Genomic DNA, 18,843 nt, shown 5'->3' with positions numbered 1-18,843 from the left:
TCTCCCACCCTGCACAAAACTCAACGTGGATCAAAGACTTAGGCACTAGAACAGTGACCCCAATCTCCACCATGTTGGCCTAGGAACTGACTTCCTTAACAAGACTCCTAAAGCACAAGAAGTAAAATCAAGAATCAATAAATGGGATGGAATCAAACTAAAAAGCTTTACAGCAAAAGAAACAATCAATAAAGTGAAGAGAGAGCCTACAGCATAGGATAAGATCTTTACCACATGCACCTCTGATACAACATTAATCTCCAGGATATATAAAAAACTCAAAAAACTTAACACTGAAATAAAAAACAAACAAACAAACAAATAACCCAATCAATAAATGGGCTAAGGAACTGAACAGACTTCAGAGGATAAGAAATACAGTCAATCAACAAATACATGAAAAAATATTCAACATCTCTAGCAATTAGAGAAATGCAAATCAAAACTACACTGAGGGCCTGCAGGGGTAGGGCTGTCAGGCACTGGAACCAGCTAGGCCCCAGTGGGTGCTGTTTCTCTTTCACTTTTTTTCTTCCTGAGGCCATCATACTGGTCCTGGCCAGCGAGGAGCCATGGTGGTGGTGGCTGGAAACGGAAAAGCAGAGCTCTGGAAAGGAGTGATTATCAGAGATCTCATGATAAATCTGGTTATTAGTTCTCATGCCTCACGACATCCTATTGGGAACATCATACAGCTCCTAGAAACAGATGTGCATCCACTTAGTACCTCTGTTTGTTTAAGCTACTAAAGCCAGCTAACTACAAATGGCTACCCAAAGGAAACATTTGGTGAAAGATTTTAATCCTTATGTTACCTGCTATATCTGTAAAGAGTATCTGATCAAGCCAACTACAGTGACAGAACGCCTCCATACCTTTTGTAAGATTTGTATTGTCCAGCCCTTTGAAGATAGCAATGATTGTCCAAGATGTGGCAACCAAGTTCACGAGCAAATCAATTAGAAATGTTGAGATTGGATAATACATTGGAGGAAATTATATTTAATCTAGTACCTGGGCTATGAGAACAAGAATTTAAGCGTGAATTGGCATTTTGGAAGAAAAATAAGCCTCAAAAAAATGGGCAAGGGAATGGGGATATAACTCAGTTAGTAGACTTCTTGCCTCTCATGCACAAGGCCCTAGGTTCAATCCCCAGCACCACCAAAAAAAAAGGGGGGGGGGGCAAGATGATGCTTTAAAAGTCAACAAATTTAAAGCAAAGAAGGTGATGAAAATCAAGATGATAAAGACTATCATAGAAGTGACCCACAAATTGCTGTCTGGATTGTTTATGAAATAATGGACAATCAGGACACAATGTAGTAAAGGCTCTAATGAAGAAATTCATTCAATGTTCTACATGTGTAACTGTGGGAACTACTAAAAAGTCTAAGTTTAAAACTAAAACTTCCAAGTTCTTATGAGTTGCATATGCAGTGCAATGGTGAAATTATGGAGAAGGATTATACTATGGAATTCATCTATATGATAAGATGGTGACTAAGAGGAGAAAACTTTCGGTGTCTGAACTGCTCAGCATCACAAGTCTGCTCTCAGGATGGCCCTCAGTATCAGTCATACCCTACGGTATTGCAGTATCAACCAAGAATTGATTTTGGTTAGACCAAGGAGCCTAGATTTCACTGAAATGAATCCTGCACGATTTGTTTATGTGTTGACAGATTGCACACTGAGCGGTGTTGGACTAGACAGACACAGATTCTCAGCATACAAATAAGGCCATTGTCTGTTTCTAACATTGTCAGTTACATTCATATTGTTTCTATTAAGAGCAAACCAAGTGTCATTCTGCTGCAGAACTAGGTAATAAGGTAATTGTGCTTTCTCACAGTATGCATGTCATAGCTGGAATCAGGTATGCAACCATGATTCATCCTTCTGAATATTTTTCTTGCCTGTTCCAAGATTGTTTAAATGTTTAATTATGCTAGTAAAATGGCTCAACTTTTGTGGTGTTGCAGTTTTCATATATTTAACCATTTTATTCTTGTTTAAATAGAACAATACATAAGAACCTAATATCTTGAAATTATTTTGTATAGAACTGTATTTAGAAAAGTGGTTTCTGAACCACTGTCCTAGTCTTCGTAAGCTTTTTGTGTAAGAAACAGTTCATTTTTGAGTGTGCAAGTCCTTTTGTGAAGAATTCCAATTATCTTTAACATTGGAGAACATCATAATTGTAGACATTCTAAGCATCTCTCTGTGTAGTCTACCAATTTGCACAAGGAAGGTATGTTATCCCTCCAGATCAGAAGTGTAAGTAGCTTCTTGGACAACCTAAGTTAGATTCATAACCATTAACGATGTTGGCAGCTGATCATATTTACTTCTAATAAAAGTAATGTGTAAGTGAGGTTGATCTTTCACAATGCCTTGTGATAAATGAGTGCTGCTTAATGAAACTTCATTGTATAGCCCATTTGATGTATACATCACTACTTTGTTGCTGTCATTTAATGTTTGTTTTTTTTTAACTACATTGAGATTCCATCTCACTCATGTCAGAATGGCAATTATCAAGAATACAAGCAACAATAAATGTTGGTAAGGATGTGGGGAAAAAGGTACACTAATATATTGCTTGTGGGATTGCAAATTGGTGCAACCACTGTAGAAAGCAGTATGGAGATTCCTCAGAAAACTTGCAATGGAACCTCCATTTGACTCAGTCATCCCACTCCTTGGTTTATACCCAAAGGTCTTAAAATCAGCATACTACAGTAATGCAGTCACATCAATGTTTATAGCAGCTCAATTCACAATAGCTAAACTATAGAACCAACCTAGATGCCCTTTAACAGATGAATGGATAAATAAAATGTGGTACATAAACAGAATGGAATGTTATTCAGCCTTAAAGAAGAGCCAATTTTTGGCATTTGCCTGTAAACTGATGGAACTGGAGAACACTATGCTAAGCAAAATAAGCCAATCCCAAAGAACAAAAGGCCAAACGTATTCTCTGATAAGCAGATGCTAATTCACAGTAAAGGAGGGGTGTGTGGAATTAGAGATACTTTGAATTAGAAGGGAGTGAAAGGAGAGCAATATGGGGGTAGGAATGATAGAATGAATCAGATATTATTGTGCATATATGATTATGCAACCTGTGTAACTCTACATCAAGTACAACTAGAAGAATGAGAAATTATACTTCATTTATGTCAAAATGCATTCCACTGTCAAATATAACTAATTAGAATTTTTAAATCTTTTTTTTTTAAAGAGAGAGGAGAGAGAGAGAGAATTTTAATATTTACTTTTTAGTTTTCGGCGGACACAACATCTTTGTATGTGGTGCTGAGGATCGAACCCGGGCCGCACGCATGCCAGGCGAGCGCGCTACCGCTTGAGCCACATCTCCAGCCCAAATTTTTAAAAATTTTAAAAAAACCTAATCTGACTATCTATGGTGACTATATTTAACCCAAAGGCCAACCAAGCTCTGTGTGTGTGTATAAACATTTATTAATCTATATATATACTTGATATATATGACTACATGAGACATATTTATCTGAAACATATAAAATTGTGTTCAGTGTGTGACTTGAGTGTTACAGATATTAGAAATTAAGATTGAAATAGAGGGGGCTAGGGTTGTGGCTCAGCATTAGAACGCTTACCTAGTAGGTGCAGGTTACTGGATTCTATCCTCAGCACCACATAAAAATAAAATAAAGTTATTGTGCCCAACTACAACTAAAAACCAAAATATTAATTAAAAAAAGATTGAAATATAATAGGGGGTGGGGCTGTAGCTCAGTAGTAGAGCACTTGCCCTGCACACATGAGGTACTGGGTTCGATCCTCAGCACCACATAAAAATAAATTACTAAAATAAAGATACTGTGGGGCTGGGGTTGTAGCTCAGTGGTAGAGCGCTTGCCTAGCATTAGTGAGGCACTGGGTTGGATTTTCAGCAACATATAAGTAAAAATAAAGGTCCATCAACAACTAACAAAATATTTTTTTAAAAAATATATTGTGTCCATCTACAACTAAAAAGAAGTTTGAAAGATTGAAATAAAGAATTTGTGATTGCCTGAGTCATGACTCAGCCAAGCAAACCACCAGTATTTTCAGTGAATTAAAGCTGATCAAAGTTATGTAGCGTGTGAAATTATTATTCACTACTTTGTGACATTGTGGAAAGGCACAAACGTTGTATGGTCCATGTTAATGGCATAATTCCCTCACAACAGTGTTGATTCTGTAAGCTGATCATAGATAGTCCTATTTAAAGATTATCAAAAGACCTGCAGCCACTACAAATGTTTACTTTCTCGGATAAGATTCCCCCGAAGTTCCATTTACCAGCTCTGAAAAGAACATCTAAGTACTTGGAGCTGTTCAGCTATTTTTCATCTTCTATCATGAAACTACGACGTTGCTTTCTAGAATATGTTTTAAGGATGCTTCCTCGTCGGTCAACCCTCCAGTTTTGAGAACCTCCCTCTAAGGTGAACAAAGCAGTGGAGAAAGTAGCTAGGGAGTCTTGAGGCCAGACTCGCCGCGCAGCCCGCAGCACGGTGCTCCTGCCTCTGCGGCCCTGCAAGACCCCGGCCCCAGCTCTCTGGAATCCAGCAATCGCCTGACAGATGGGAGAAACGACGGCACAAAATGCTGCGAGAATCCTCGAGAAAGTTTCCTCCCCAATACACTAGACAACGGGATCAGGGGTTAGCAGAGTTTCTCCCGAAAGGGCTGCGGGGAAGGCAGTCCCGCGAACACCCGCCGCGCTCGGTCCCTTCTCAGCAGCTCCGAGCGCCGCGCGCTGCGGCAGGGGCGGGGCGTCACGTGACTCGGGTGCGGTCCCAGGCGCTGGCCCTCCCCGCGGGCCCGCCCCGAGCAGGTCTACGGGGATGCGGGCGACCGAGGCTGGAATAGCTGCCAGGACCCCCCCCCCCCGCCCCAGGACCAAGGCGGCGGTTACCGGGTAGAGGTAGAGCACTGCTCCGACCAGCGCCAGCAGGAAGGTCACGGCGAAGATCGCGAAGTCCAGCATAGCTCTCCGTCCGGGAGCCACGTCCCGGATCCTCGGCTCTGGCCGCAGCGCCCCAGCCTGGCCCAACCGGAGGAATTCTATGGGCGGAGGCTCCCGCGGGCCTCGCGACGTACGGACCGTCGGGGGCGGGACCAGGCCTGCGCCCGGCCCGCGGGGAGAGCAATGGATCGCCCAGGGGCCCGTGGAGGCCCTGCCCCTCAGGATTGGGGCGGACGCAACTGTGGACCGTGCTGTGGGAGAGCAGATCCCAGGCTTCCAAGAAACGTTTTGAGTTAACTTTGGTCGGCCCCAACCAATACTTTTTCCTGTGGACTTAAAAGAAGAAGAAAACAAAAAGCAACTACAGAGAAAACTCTAAACCAACGGTTTTTTAAAAGTGTGGGGCCAGCCGCTGCCATCCTCACCGTGAGAAATGCAGATTTTTCGATTCCCGCACCACACCTATTGAGTTCCGCGTTACAGCAACTTGAAGAATGATGCTATCTATATTGGGGGCTAAGCATTGATCTTTGTTGCCGGACATTTGGCAGTTGCAATAGCTAGATCAGCTTTGGTGAAAATTCATGCAATTGTGCACAAGTGCAGCCTCCATTTTTAATATTGTGGCCATTCCATTCTTGTGTTCATTTTGAAGGGGCCAATGAAGGGGGTGCCTGACATGAACTGGATTGCTCACTTTGTCCACTTGATTGATTAGTGCCTCTTTCAGGGTGAATGTTCTGTGGTGGGTGTTAATATGTGTGATTTTCATACTTTTCTCGTTTCACATACCCATGTACATACCCTCTATCCCAGAGATTCCTGTCCCCAGTCTTTTTTAAATAACATTTTTTATATTGTATTTCACTTATTTTTATGTGGTGCTAAGGATCGAATCCAGCGCCTTGCATGCTAGGAAAAGCACTCTGCCACTGTATAACCCCAGCACCCTGTCCCCAGTCTTCTTAACATCTTTTTTTTTTTTTTTCCCATTTGTGCCTCTGACCAGCTCCCTGAGCATTCATCACTGTATGATTCTGTACGATTTTGTATATAGTCTAGCCCAAAGTGAACTGCATGGTTTATTCCTAAAGACCTGTTCAATTGAGATGGTTCTCCTGTGCTACCATCTTTCAATACCACCCATAAGTAAGGTTTCAGTTTGGTTGCTACTCATTTTGGGCTTTACTGAACATTCCATTTGTACAATGAGTTTTGGCTTTTTTCCTCCTCATCTACCTGACCATACAGAATCTCCTATAACATCTCAGCATGTACTGGTGCAACAATGGTCTATTTATGGAATCCAGGCTACTCTTGCCTATGTCCTCTGGTCTTTAAGATTTGGGGATCTTGGGCTGGGGATGGAGCTCAGTTGGTAGAGCATTTACCTAGCAACTGGGGGAAAAAAATGGTAGTCTGACAAGACACAGCTAATGAAGGCAAGTGTTGAGAAAGTTTCTTGGGAATAAGATATTAATTGCATTTTATGTCGACATATATTTTCAAGGATGTTTAGAAAGCAGATAACCTTGGAAGGTGGAGATACTCTTCTGAAATAGAAGGCAAATTTGCTTACTCATTAGTAAAGATAATGTCTCCTTCTAGAGCAAAGGATGAGAGGTTTGATTGTAGCTCATTATAAAAAAAATTCAACTTTTCTAAGCTCAGATTCTTTAGCTGTGACATGACTATAAAATGTATTTTTATGCTTTAATCTAGAAGTATATAGTTGTGGGTTTTATACTTAGAACTAACTTATTTAAAGTTAATTTTTAAGATGAAGGTGAGAGATCATCGTATTACATATGGATAACCAGTTCTAGCACCCTGTGTTGCAGAGAATGTACTTCCCCCATTGAATTGTTTTAGTGTACTTGAAGACAATTCATCAAATATTTATGGGTGCAGATGAAGCCTTCTATTTTTTCTGTTCATTTACATATCTACGCTTATGCTATTTCTACTGTCTGGAATATTATCATACATTGTTTTGAATTTCAATTTTTTATTACTAGGACATAGAAATACAATTTATTTCTGTGTATTGACCTTGTATCCTGTGACTACTAGGTTCATTTATTAGGATTGTTTTGTGTGCAGATTTCTTAGAATTTTCTACACACACACACACACAAAAAAAAATATGTTAATTACAGAGGATTCTTTTTTCTGTTAATGTAAGAAAACTATAAGAAATAAAAGAACAAAAGCTGTCTCCAAAGACAATGAGCGCTGTAAATCAATATCCACATTACAAATTAGCAAATTTACATTGTAATTTATGTCACTTTTGTGAGCTTGTGCTAATCAGCATTCCTAAGGTTGATCATTTTTAGGATAGTTAATGGGGTCAGATCCAGATCCTAAACCATGGGGAAGTTCATTAATGTAAAACTGTCCTGAGAAAGTCTGTACCTGAAGTCCATATACCTCATTATACATGTAATTGATAAAAGACTATTTAAACACAAATACTCCCATATACTTTTTTTCTTTTTTGTGGTGGTAGGGACTGAATATAGGGCCTTGTACATGCTAGGCATATGCTCCACAACTGAATTACATACCAGCCTCCTCCCCTAGGCTTTACTCTCTAGATTGCTATGTAAATAGTTAAACTTTTTATTTAAAGGACAAGAAAAAGTCTCTGCATGTTCAGCACAGATGCATTTGTTTTTAAATATTGGGGGGGAAGGTACCAGGATAGAACTCAGGGCACTCAACCACTGAGCCACATCCCCAGCCTAATATTGTATTTTATTTAGAGACAAGGTCTCACTGAGTTGCTTAGCACCTTGCTTTTGCTGAGGCTGGCTTTGAACTCTCAGTCCTCCTGTCTTAGCCTCCCAAGTCACTGGGATTACAGGCCCGCGCCACCACAACTGGCTGTTTTTAATTATTTTTGATCTGCAATTGGTTATTGAATCCATGTATGCAGAACCCTTTGGCACAGATGGTGGCTTGTATTAATATATGATACAATTGATTACATAAAAATGACTTTTGAGTCTTTGTAGACTATCTCAAAATTTTGTACCCAAATAATTAAAGTTCCAGATGATCTGCATATTCCCTATCACATGCAAAATTTGATGAAGTTTTTAGGCCACCAATGTTCATTTCAACCTCTTCGAAGATATGCCAAAGTTATGCAACCAAGTCCTTATTTTCCCATTTGTAAATGATTCTGTGATGTACCTGGAGGGCATTCTGACAAAAATGCTTACATTGGATTTTGGAACAATAGATCTAGGCTGGATAGTTAAATTAATCATCATTATATCATAAGCATTTGAATGATTTGGCACACTGATTTTTTTTGACACAATACTTTTATTTTATTTATTTATTTTTATGTGGTGCTAAAGATCGAACCCAGGGCTTCACACGTGCTAGGCGAGTGCTTTTATAACTGAGCCACAATCCCAGCCCATAAAACGGTCCATCTTTTAAAAAATTTCTGTCTTACTAAAACATGAATAATGATAATTCATGAATTTTCTGTAGCCTTTCCCTAACTTTTTCAGTGATGACAAAGTAAGCCACCTTTGAATGAATACACATTTTAGAAAATATGTCAAATACTAATCAGGTAAAGAGTTTTACAAGAATTGAATAGACTTAAAATCATTCTACATCCATCAGTGAATAGTTTAAAAAAAATCTGGATAAAAGAAGTTTTAAAAAATGTTTAATATTTTCAAAAATTGAATGATGTGAGAGTACATGACAAGAAAATATAGGTTCCATTATTATTGTGTGAAACAAAAACATTTATTTAATGCCTGATATTATGCTACAGACTTGTTCTACAAAAGCAAGGAAGTTTTAAGTAAGCCTATAACCTGACTTTGATTGTCCAGTGACTCAGAAATCTCCAGATGAATTAATGCAGAAATTTTTAATTCTAGTGACAGGTCTTTAATAAATCTTAGTACTGTAAGTGGTAGTAGTCAAGGATAAAATTCATTTCTATTGTCTTATTCTTTTGGATCTAGAGATAAAAAAGTATAGGCAAGAACATGAAACAGAGTTTGAATTCTGTCTTATGATAGATTAGGTTCTATTAATCTTAACAAAAACAGGATTAGGTCAATATTTAGATTGTCAAAAGTTTCTGGAAAATGGCTGGGAGTGGGGTGTAAATCAATGGTAGAGTGCTTGCTTGAGGCCCTGGGTACCATCCCCAGCACTGGAAAAAAAAAAAAAAAAGAGAAGTTGATGGAGAAAAGATTTTAATTGTGAAAGGAAATAAGGTTAAAAAAAAAACCCTAATGTATTATTTGATTAACTACATGTAGAGAGTTACAATATATGATCATTTGATAAGGGCAAAAAATGCAAAATATTTTTGAGGTGGTTTTGGAATTAAAGGTTATTGGTATGTGTGACAAAATCTGATTAATTAAAATAATATTTATTTTGTGCACATAGGACTACCAAAGAACTTCTACTCATACAAGAAATAAACAATGGCCTATTTATTTTCTGCTTAACAAAGAATTTTGCCAAAGCCAAGTTCTAATCAGACTCTATAGATAAGTCAACTGTTGAAGGTAACATTTTTTATTTGATTCAAACTGATTTTCATATACAAAGCTAATTTATTATGTACAAAATAAATGTACATTTTTTAAAAGTGTTAGAATACAAATTTCCAAGGGACTAAAAAAGTGCAAAATCTTCAATTATTATCTTTGATCACACTATACAGAAACAAATCAAACATTAACTCATGTACACACATAGAATCTTTGAAACACATCACTTAATGGAACAAAACATACATCTTAATATACTTAATTTTAGAAGGACAAGGAGGGAAAGAATGTATTGCACCAAACTAACAGCAAGTTTGTTATACTAATCAAAATTATTTACATATCTTTAAGTCTAAAACTTCCTCAAAAACTTTTTTTTGGCATACAAATACCCAGTTAGTCACAGTTTGCACAGTCAATAATTAGATATAAATAAGGCTTAATGTTCTCTGTTTCATGGTCAATTCCAGTAGAATAAATGAGAAGGAACACTTTAAAATAAATACGCAACTTTTTGAATTTCTTAAATATTTAAGTAGCAGCAAAATTTCTAAGTATTTTTTTTTTAGCAAGTTGTTCTGAATTTTCAGCTAACTCCTCTAAATATACATGCATTCAAGACTGTCATCGTCTATTAATAAACAGTGAAATGCTCTTACTTATTTGGGTCCCAGAAGCACTGACAAAAGAGACTAATCATATATGCCTGAAATTTTTCTGCCTTAATGGATTCTCATAGCAATGAAAACGGCTGACCAGATATCTCTGATTACTTTTTGCTAAATTTTTGCTCCCAGTGTATAAAAGCAAATAGTTGGGGAAGGAAAGCCTATCTTTTAAGGGTTTCTAAATAAAACATTCACATGGATTTCTAACAAGCTTTCTTAAATAAAGTTAACTATAAAGTAAATAGTAGTCATAAATAAGATTTGGTGATGATGTTTATGAATTAGTCTTTGAAATTAGTAAAAAGAGAATAGGAAAACATGTTCTAAAATGTAAAAGACCTTTATCAGTAAAATCTACTATAACATACCATAATTTTGGAAGGGGTATAGAAACTAATATAATTAAGCCAATAAAAATTTAAGAAGAGCAATCTAATTTCTGAAGGAAGAAATCAAGTTATTTTCTTTAATCCCTACGTAAGAAATATTTATCAGTTAAATCTGACACTGGTATCTCCCTGCCAGAACCACTTATTTACTAATATAAATCCAGCATTCTGAAGAGCAAAATAATTATGTCTATTACAGACAAGGGCTTTTTTTTCTCTTCAAAATACAAGAGTAGCACTTATAAATTTGTAGGTCTAGTTCACTAAATGGTATAATATATTGTTTAGATAGTGTGGGAAAATGTTACCAACAGAAAACACTCAAAATAGCATTTTAAAGTCGAATAGTACACTACCAGAGAACCATTAATTTTAATATATCTTAAGTTGAAATATATTATCAAAATCAAAATTTAAAAAGAACAATTGGAATAAGAGTTGTTTTAAAAAAATAGTTAAATGTTTTAATCAGTAAAATTTTCAATCTCATCTAAATCCTAAACTTTCTTAGACTCACATCATAATAAGCATTACAAGCAGCTAATCACTTTGTATACTCAAAAGTAGTTATAAATGTAAATGTAAATAATTAAACAGCCATCATTTAAGTGGAGACATATATACCTTCATTTATAGTCAACTTTGAAATATAAATATGATTTTTTTGTTTTTCTTTTTGAGATAGGGTCTCACTATGTTGCCCAGGCTGATCTTTAACTCCTGGGCTCAAGTGGTCTTCTCATCTTAGCCTCTCAAGGAGTTGAGACTATAGGTGTCTGCCACAGTACCCAGCTGAATAATTTTTCAAATGATAAAATTGTGTTATTATTATTATGGTTATATTTACAAAAAGTTTCTAAAGAAACATGAAAACTGTACCATGGAAAATGTTGAATTAACGACTTTCTACTTGTTCTTTTCCATCTGAATTGTCAGTTTGTAAGATGACAAGCATTAAAAGAAAGAGAAATGACACTGAATTTATGTGTTTTCACTTGTCACTAAAACATTAGCTTTATAGGTCTGGATCCTGCAATACGTTTAGAAACCACACACATGTGACAAAAGTTAGTGAGATAATAATCTGAGAAGATGTGAGGAATTACTACCATATACCAGAAAAATATTTTAATAAAATGATCACTTTTACATAAAATTCTTATACTAAATAAAATCACATCATATCACCCTTTTATTTTAGGATGGTCTTATATTTTCTAACAAAGAAAATTTAATTGTTTTCGATTTAGGACCAAATATCTTAAATGTTAATGTTCTGTTGCCCCTAACACTAATGAAAAATTAAAGATCATGTCTATATAGAAGCTGTATGTAAGAAGTCATCAGAAGTACTTAGAAAATTTATACATTACTTTTTAAGTAGGAAGATTCTATTGATTATAAGCTTAAAAGCTACAAGAGATCTAATTCTATGTTTTAATTTTAGCATTTGTAGCTACTCAGGCTTTTTATTAATTCTCTTATTAAAATGTTATCTAATTCAAGTGTGTAAAATACTGATTTTATTAGGAATTCATATTAGCTATGAGCAAACACTTTCTTTTTTAATTTTTTAAAATTATACATGGACACAATATCTTTGTTTTGTTTATTTATTTTTATGTGGTGCTGAGGATTGAACCCAGTACCTCCCATGTGCGAGGCAAGTGCTTTGCCACTGAGCCACAACCCCAGCATAGTCACACATTTTTTCTTTTTTAATTAATTAATTAATTTATTTATTTATTTTAGTTCTCGGCGGACACAACATCTTTGTTTGTATGTGGTGCTGAGGATCCAACCTGGGCCGCACACATGCCAGGCGAGCATGCTACTGCTTGAGCCACATCCCCAGCCCCAGTCACACATTTTTGAAGGCAAATATTAGTTAAAATTTTCAAATATTTGGGGTTGGGGTGATAGCTCAGCGGTAGAGTGCTTGCCTAGCACATGTGAGGCCCTGGGTTCGATCTTCAGCACCACATACAAATGAATAAATAGAATAAAGGTATTAAAAAAATTCCTTCCTTAAAAAAATTTCAAATATGAAAGGTCTGCAGAGAGTTCATAATATAAGAGTAATGCAACTAAAAAAGAAATTTGGTTGTTTCTGTACATGAAAAACAAAGATAATAAAGCCATTCAAAGCAAATTTTAGACAAAATGTCTCTCAGGATAATGATTAAGCCTGTTTTTAAATGAATCTGTAAATATTGTATCTAGTTTATAAAAGTAAATGGACATAATTTCTACAATGGACGACACTTGAAAACATATAATACTCCTGAGACATTATGTTTTATGCCAAGAATATCAAGTAAAAAGATTCAGAAAGTCCAAAGCAGTGCCTGGACTTCATATATTTAAAAAAAATATTCCATGGATAAGTCTGATCTGTAATCTCAATTAAGAACTACCGGCTTAGAATATACTACATTTAAATTAAAGAGGTAAGGCTGTTGTCCATATTTTGAATATTAAAGTGGAGACTGATAACAATATATTGTTGTCTTAATTTCATCAGGAAAAGCACTGCCACAACTCTGATACATGAAAAAACCAACACCCTTACACATGAATGTGCATGAACACACATATTATATATTCAATCTTATATTTACATTTAAAATTGTCCAAGCACTTGCATCTTTTCATTGGAAAGACAGTTAAGACAATCCTGCTTATTTTATAATATAAATATATAAAAGGAGCTAACCTTAAATTCAACTAAAGATATCTTTAGTGATTTCGTTAGAAATAAGAATATAAAATATACTTAAATGCAAAGGCCATATCTCTATCATTAAATAAAAATTTAGTATTTAAGTAAATGCTGTTTGCCTACTTCTAGTCAAGCAAAATATAAAGTCTTAGATTAAGAGTCAACCTTCAAATCTAAATTCTAATTATGAGGACACATTTCTTTCAGAAGCTTAATACATGTTCAATATCAGTTTTTTGAAGGATAATTTTGATGTGTCCTAAATTAAGGAAAGAAAGGAAACCTCATTGATACTTCCTGATGATGACAAAATGAATACTTGGCATTTTTTTTTTCTACAAAAGGAAACACTGTAACATAAAGGAAGTGAGTAGAAATTTATTCAGAGCTGGCCTGAGCCTCACAGGCTAAAATGATTAAACCAACTGATCAAACGTCATTTTTACATGTTTTCCTGATTTTCATGTCCTGATCTATTTTTCCTTTTCTCTTCTAATTTTATTTAAGTAATGACAGAATATTGATTGAGAAGAGTTATATAAATTCTTATAAAGCTTATTTTCTAAGTGCACTTAGTAATACTTGACCTCACTTTCCAAAAGGAAAACATCAGTATAAATCGCTCCCCATCACCAGGAGGTTGAGATTCTTATTTTCATCATCACCAGTGTTAAGAAACAAAAGCAGATGAAAAGTTCTACAAAGATAACAGACTTGGTAACAGCCAAGTTGAGATATTAATCAACAAAAATGCCCACCTATTATTCCATTCTAAATATAGAGGTAATTTCTGCCATTATACAATACAAAAATAATTTCTACAGATAACATCTAAATACACTATTCTCAAAAGTGTATCTTACCAGTGATTTTATCTAGTGATATTTAATTCGCTGAGGCATACTGTTTAAGTGAGGAACATATTACTCAGCTAAGTTCTACTAAATTTGCTTATTTTAATAAATAAAACTTAATTTTCACTCTTCTATACTTTTGCTAATATTCTCAAAATTCCACAATTTTCCCACTGATTAAGGAGGCTGAGGCAGGAGGATTGCAAGTTCAAAGCCAGCCTCAGCAACTTAGCAAGACCCTGTTTCAAAATAAAAAATAAAAAGGGCTGGGGGCTCAGTGGGTAAGAGCCCTTGGGTTTAGTACCCAGTACAAAAGGAAAAAAAAAATCCACAATTTTGGTTTTTACTTTGTGAAAACAGCAATGTGAAGAATAATTCTACTATTCTAACCATATAGTATTAGTTTGGATAAGATATTATAGTGTGAAGAAAGTTTCTTATTTGCATTATAAAATGAATACTGTTTGTCCAGCTCCTCCATCTCAAATGCAGCACAATTTAATAATTTTTCTCTAATTATCTAAGTTTTTTATAACTTTGGTATCTAAAATAATTTCAAATCCAATATTATAAAGTGATCTCAAAAAAGAAAAGGTATCTTATATCAAAATCTGATTAAATAAACAAAAGAAAAATGTACAAAGCTTTGACTTAGAAAATATTCCCTTAAAATATGGAATTTTTCAACAACAACAAAAAAATCAAACATCTGAAATCTCCTAAAGAAATTAAGATTAAATTAAGAATGAGATGGTCCTGTTGGCAACATGAGTGAAGTACTAGACTGGGAATCAGTTAAACAAAGAGAAGCAATAAATCTCACTTAAAAATCATAACACACTATATTGACTTGTCAATAAAGACTTTTTTCCAACACGAATTCCTGAAGTTCTCAAAAGAGGACTTCACATTTATGTGTCTATTTTCGCATCAGGTGATTTCAGTGTTATTTACCTAAAGTGCAGCTATTTTTTCCTGAATAAAATAAAGGATTTTAATTTGTTAAAAAGAAAATTATCCTATAATTTTTATTAGTCCTAACTCATAACCCATAAAACTATTCAGAAGTTTCCCTAAACAATCCTTTCTTTCTTTTTTTTAGGATTTTTTTTTTATAGTTGGACACAATACCTTTATTTTACTTATTTATTTTTATGTGGTGCTGAGGATTGAACCCAGGGCCTCACACGTGCTAGGTAAGCACTCTACTGCTGAGCCACAACTCCAGCCCCCACAATCCTTTATTTCTTAAAAATGTTTTACTCATAGGATTTTAAAGAAAAGAGTATGAGATACCATGGTCAACATGAAAGAGAAAACCAAAAGAAAATTTCTCCAAGATTCAATAGAGAAGACGATCAAAGGGAAGGAAATCTATGATTTGTGGAATAAAAAATATTATTTTAAGAAGGTAATTACTGTAAAAAAAATGTTCTGTTTCTTTTTTTGTTTATAATCCCCTTTAAGAAAGCCTTGCTGTCATTCTTTCCTGAAAATGCATTCAACATACAAAATTTCTGCACAATGTTACAGATTCATGAATTCCTCCAAACCCAAGGAACATCAGATTAATAAAACTGATACACATAAAAGCTCTCTGACCTAACTCAAAAGATGATTTTATAAAAGAATTAGATTTAACAATCTTTTGGAACGCCAAATTAAATCAACCAGACCTTTGGTTCAAAATCTTGAATGATAAAGAAGAGTGTAACATTTAACTAACTACAACAAAATTAACTGTAATCCTAACAGTCATATATAAATGAAACAAATGTGTTTCTAAAAAAAATTACATTGTCTGAATGGCTACTTTTAGGTCATATGTATCTTTTCCATTCATTCATCAATCACACAGATATTCAGGTAAAAAAGTAACACATTTGAGTATTATTGCTAACTCTTCTAATTATCAGAGCAAAACACACTATTTGCTTATCCAAGAAAAAGTCAAAACTTTTTAAATTTTGCAGATATAAACTGTGCTGCAAATGCCATTTAAAGGGTCCACTATAAAAATCACAATCAGCATTTCTGCTTAAACATACTATTAATGAAATACATCTGTAAAACAATATCTCTAGTTTCTTCTTTCCTACTCAACTTTTATTACTTAAGAATAATAATACAATTCAATAAATTATCATTACTAATGTGTTAAATAGAAGCAGAAGGGGCCAATTTACCAGTTACAATATTCATATTTTAATCTTACAATGCAAACCTGGAACTTTTGCTGAGTTTTGAAAATCCAACTGTGCAACAGGTGGTTTTAAAATTATTCCCTCCAATTGGGAGTTTCATGAAAATTGATATTTTTTATGTGATGGTGAGTGAAAAGGAAAATGATTAACTAAAGAATATGTGAAAGCCATATCTCTCAACTGTCCCATTATCTTTACTTTTTTATAGAAATACCTTAAATTTTGCTATTGAGAATAAAAAGTGAATTGAACCTAATTTCATTTTAGAAGTTAGCTTTTTTAAAATGGATCCTATGATCTTTAGGAACAGGCCAGTAAATTGAATCAAATTTATTTTCTCAAATTCATCTTAATATATAACAAGAATTGCTTAATAAGACTTGATTCATTAATATTAACCAGAAATTTTAAAAAGGATAAGAATACAACCTACATCTTTATATACTCCATACCAAATTGTGGCATTCCCTAAAATTATTTTCAGGGACAAACAGACTTTAAAACCTTTCAGAAAGTTGAGAGATGTGGTTAAAGTGACAAAGCAATAAATCAAGTTTCAGTTATTTATCACAGAAGATGGAACTAATAATCACTTGGAATCTTGAGTATTATATTCAGTTTCTCCAGCTGAAATCTGGCTGAGTCGCTTGCTAGATCCCCACAATTTTCGAGAAAGCTGACCTGAGCGCATCTGTTTAAAGTAATTCATAAAAATGAAGAATAGATGTTAAGAAAATAAAAGGATATATGAAATTAATATATAAGACACTGATTTTTTAGAATGAAGGATAAATAAGATTTTTGTTAGCATAATCAGCATGATTAATAATAAAGTCTTGTAATTGTCATTTAGGTGGAATGGTCTAATGCCAAATATAAATTTAAAAAGAAAATATTCCAATTATATCAAAATTACCACATTCTTTTAACCAAAATATGTATCACTTCATTAAAAAAAAGCTTCTTACACTATGAATCTAGCCAATGGAGATATACATGTTTGAGGATTTTCTTTTTGGTATTTGTACTATTAATGCTACTCATAAGGACAAAAATAAAGTAAACCATATTTGTTTGTTTCAGAGGGGCATGTATAGGGGATTGAACTCAGGAGCACTCGACCACTGAGCTACATCCCTAGCTCAATTTTTAATTTTATTTAGAGACAGAGTCTCACTGAGTTGCTTAGTGCCTTGCCATGCTGAGGTTGGCTTTGAATTCAAGATCCTCCTTCAGCCTCCAGAGCCACTAGGATTATAAGTAGGCACCACTGCACTTTAGCTAAAACCATGTTTTGATGAAAATATTTTAAAAATATTTGATATTAGAATTTAAAAAATAACATTTAACAATAGTATGATTAAAGGTAGTTTAGAAAGCAAGAATAGTAAAATGTCTTTGAAGGTAAGAATCACATTTTGTTCACCATTAATCATGCACCACCTACCACCTTCCTTAATGTACACCAAATATTAATTAAATCAGTGTGTAAAAGTATTTGAAAAGCACTTACATATCAACGAAGCAAAAATCCCATATGATTTGCTGTAATCACTTTTCTATGTACAATATTTTAATTTTTTTGTGTGATACTAGGAACTGAACCCAGGATATCACACATGCTAGACAAGCGCTCCACTGCTGAGCTATTATACCCAGCTCTTTTCATTTTATTTTAAGAGTAGGTCTCACAAAGTTGCCCAGGTAGGCATTGAGTTTGTGATTCTCTTGATTTAACCTTCCAGGTAGATGGGATTACAGGTGTGCATCACCTTGCACAACCTATAGTCTACTTTTTAGATTGGTGATTCCTCTACCACCTTTTTTTTAATAGTAAGTTTTCTCAGGTACATTTATTAGAGTGATAAAAGATAAGCTTCATACAAAGATACTAGTGGTTGGGCTGGGATTGTGAGGCTCAGCGGCAGAGCACATGCCTCACACATGTGAGGTACTGGGTTCGATCCTCAGCACCACATGAAAATGAATAAACAAAATAAATATTTTTTTAAAAAGCTACTAGTGGCTTTGGATGTTTGTTTTGCATTTTCGCTTCAGATATATTTTCTGAAACAGTATTTTCATTACTCTATTACTACTTTACCATCTGATTTATAAATACAAATTTCACACTGACAGAATAATAAAAATGATATATAATTTAAAATACATTAAGATTTTAATGTTTAAATAAAAATAAATCTAGAAACAGAAATGACTTTATAACTATTGATCTAGCTCATATTCTACAGTCATATTTATATAATAAATTATATTTTAATTATGAAAGATTCTAAATATTCAATTTATTATAATAGATCTATAATTCAGTCACTACATCTAAAGATATAAAATAGAAAATACTTTTATTGATGATCTATATAGCATTCAGATTCTATGTACTGTAGACTATATAAATCTTACTAATATCAAACTTATTTTGGTAAT

At 34.3% G+C, this 18,843-nt stretch overlaps 2 protein-coding genes and 1 pseudogene across 2 annotated transcripts in view; 1 reads left to right on the top strand and 2 right to left on the bottom strand.

Moving 5' to 3' along the window:
* The window catches only part of Cyp20a1 (cytochrome P450 family 20 subfamily A member 1), a 67,732-nt gene extending 62,565 nt beyond the window's left edge, over window positions 1–5,167 (bottom strand). The window contains exon 1 of the mRNA XM_077799268.1: window positions 4,964–5,167. Within this exon, the coding sequence (XP_077655394.1) occupies window positions 4,964–5,035 (72 nt within the window). The 5' untranslated portion in view covers window positions 5,036–5,167. The remainder of the gene's footprint in view (window positions 1–4,963) is intronic.
* LOC113194330 (polycomb group RING finger protein 5-like) lies at window positions 766–1,616 on the top strand (annotated as a pseudogene).
* Window positions 5,168–9,471: 4,304 nt separating the features above from the next.
* The window catches only part of Nbeal1 (neurobeachin like 1), a 195,151-nt gene continuing 185,779 nt past the window's right edge, over window positions 9,472–18,843 (bottom strand). Inside the window, exon 56 of the mRNA XM_026405354.2 lies at window positions 9,472–17,086. Coding sequence (XP_026261139.2) covers window positions 16,985–17,086 — 102 coding nt within the window. The 3' untranslated portion in view covers window positions 9,472–16,984. The remainder of the gene's footprint in view (window positions 17,087–18,843) is intronic.

The sequence above is a fragment of the Urocitellus parryii genome, chromosome 1 (genome assembly GCF_045843805.1).
Source record: "Urocitellus parryii isolate mUroPar1 chromosome 1, mUroPar1.hap1, whole genome shotgun sequence".
NCBI lineage: Eukaryota > Metazoa > Chordata > Mammalia > Rodentia > Sciuridae > Urocitellus > Urocitellus parryii.
Note: the sequence above shows the minus strand (reverse complement) of the source record. Positions and strands in the feature narration are given on the sequence as shown.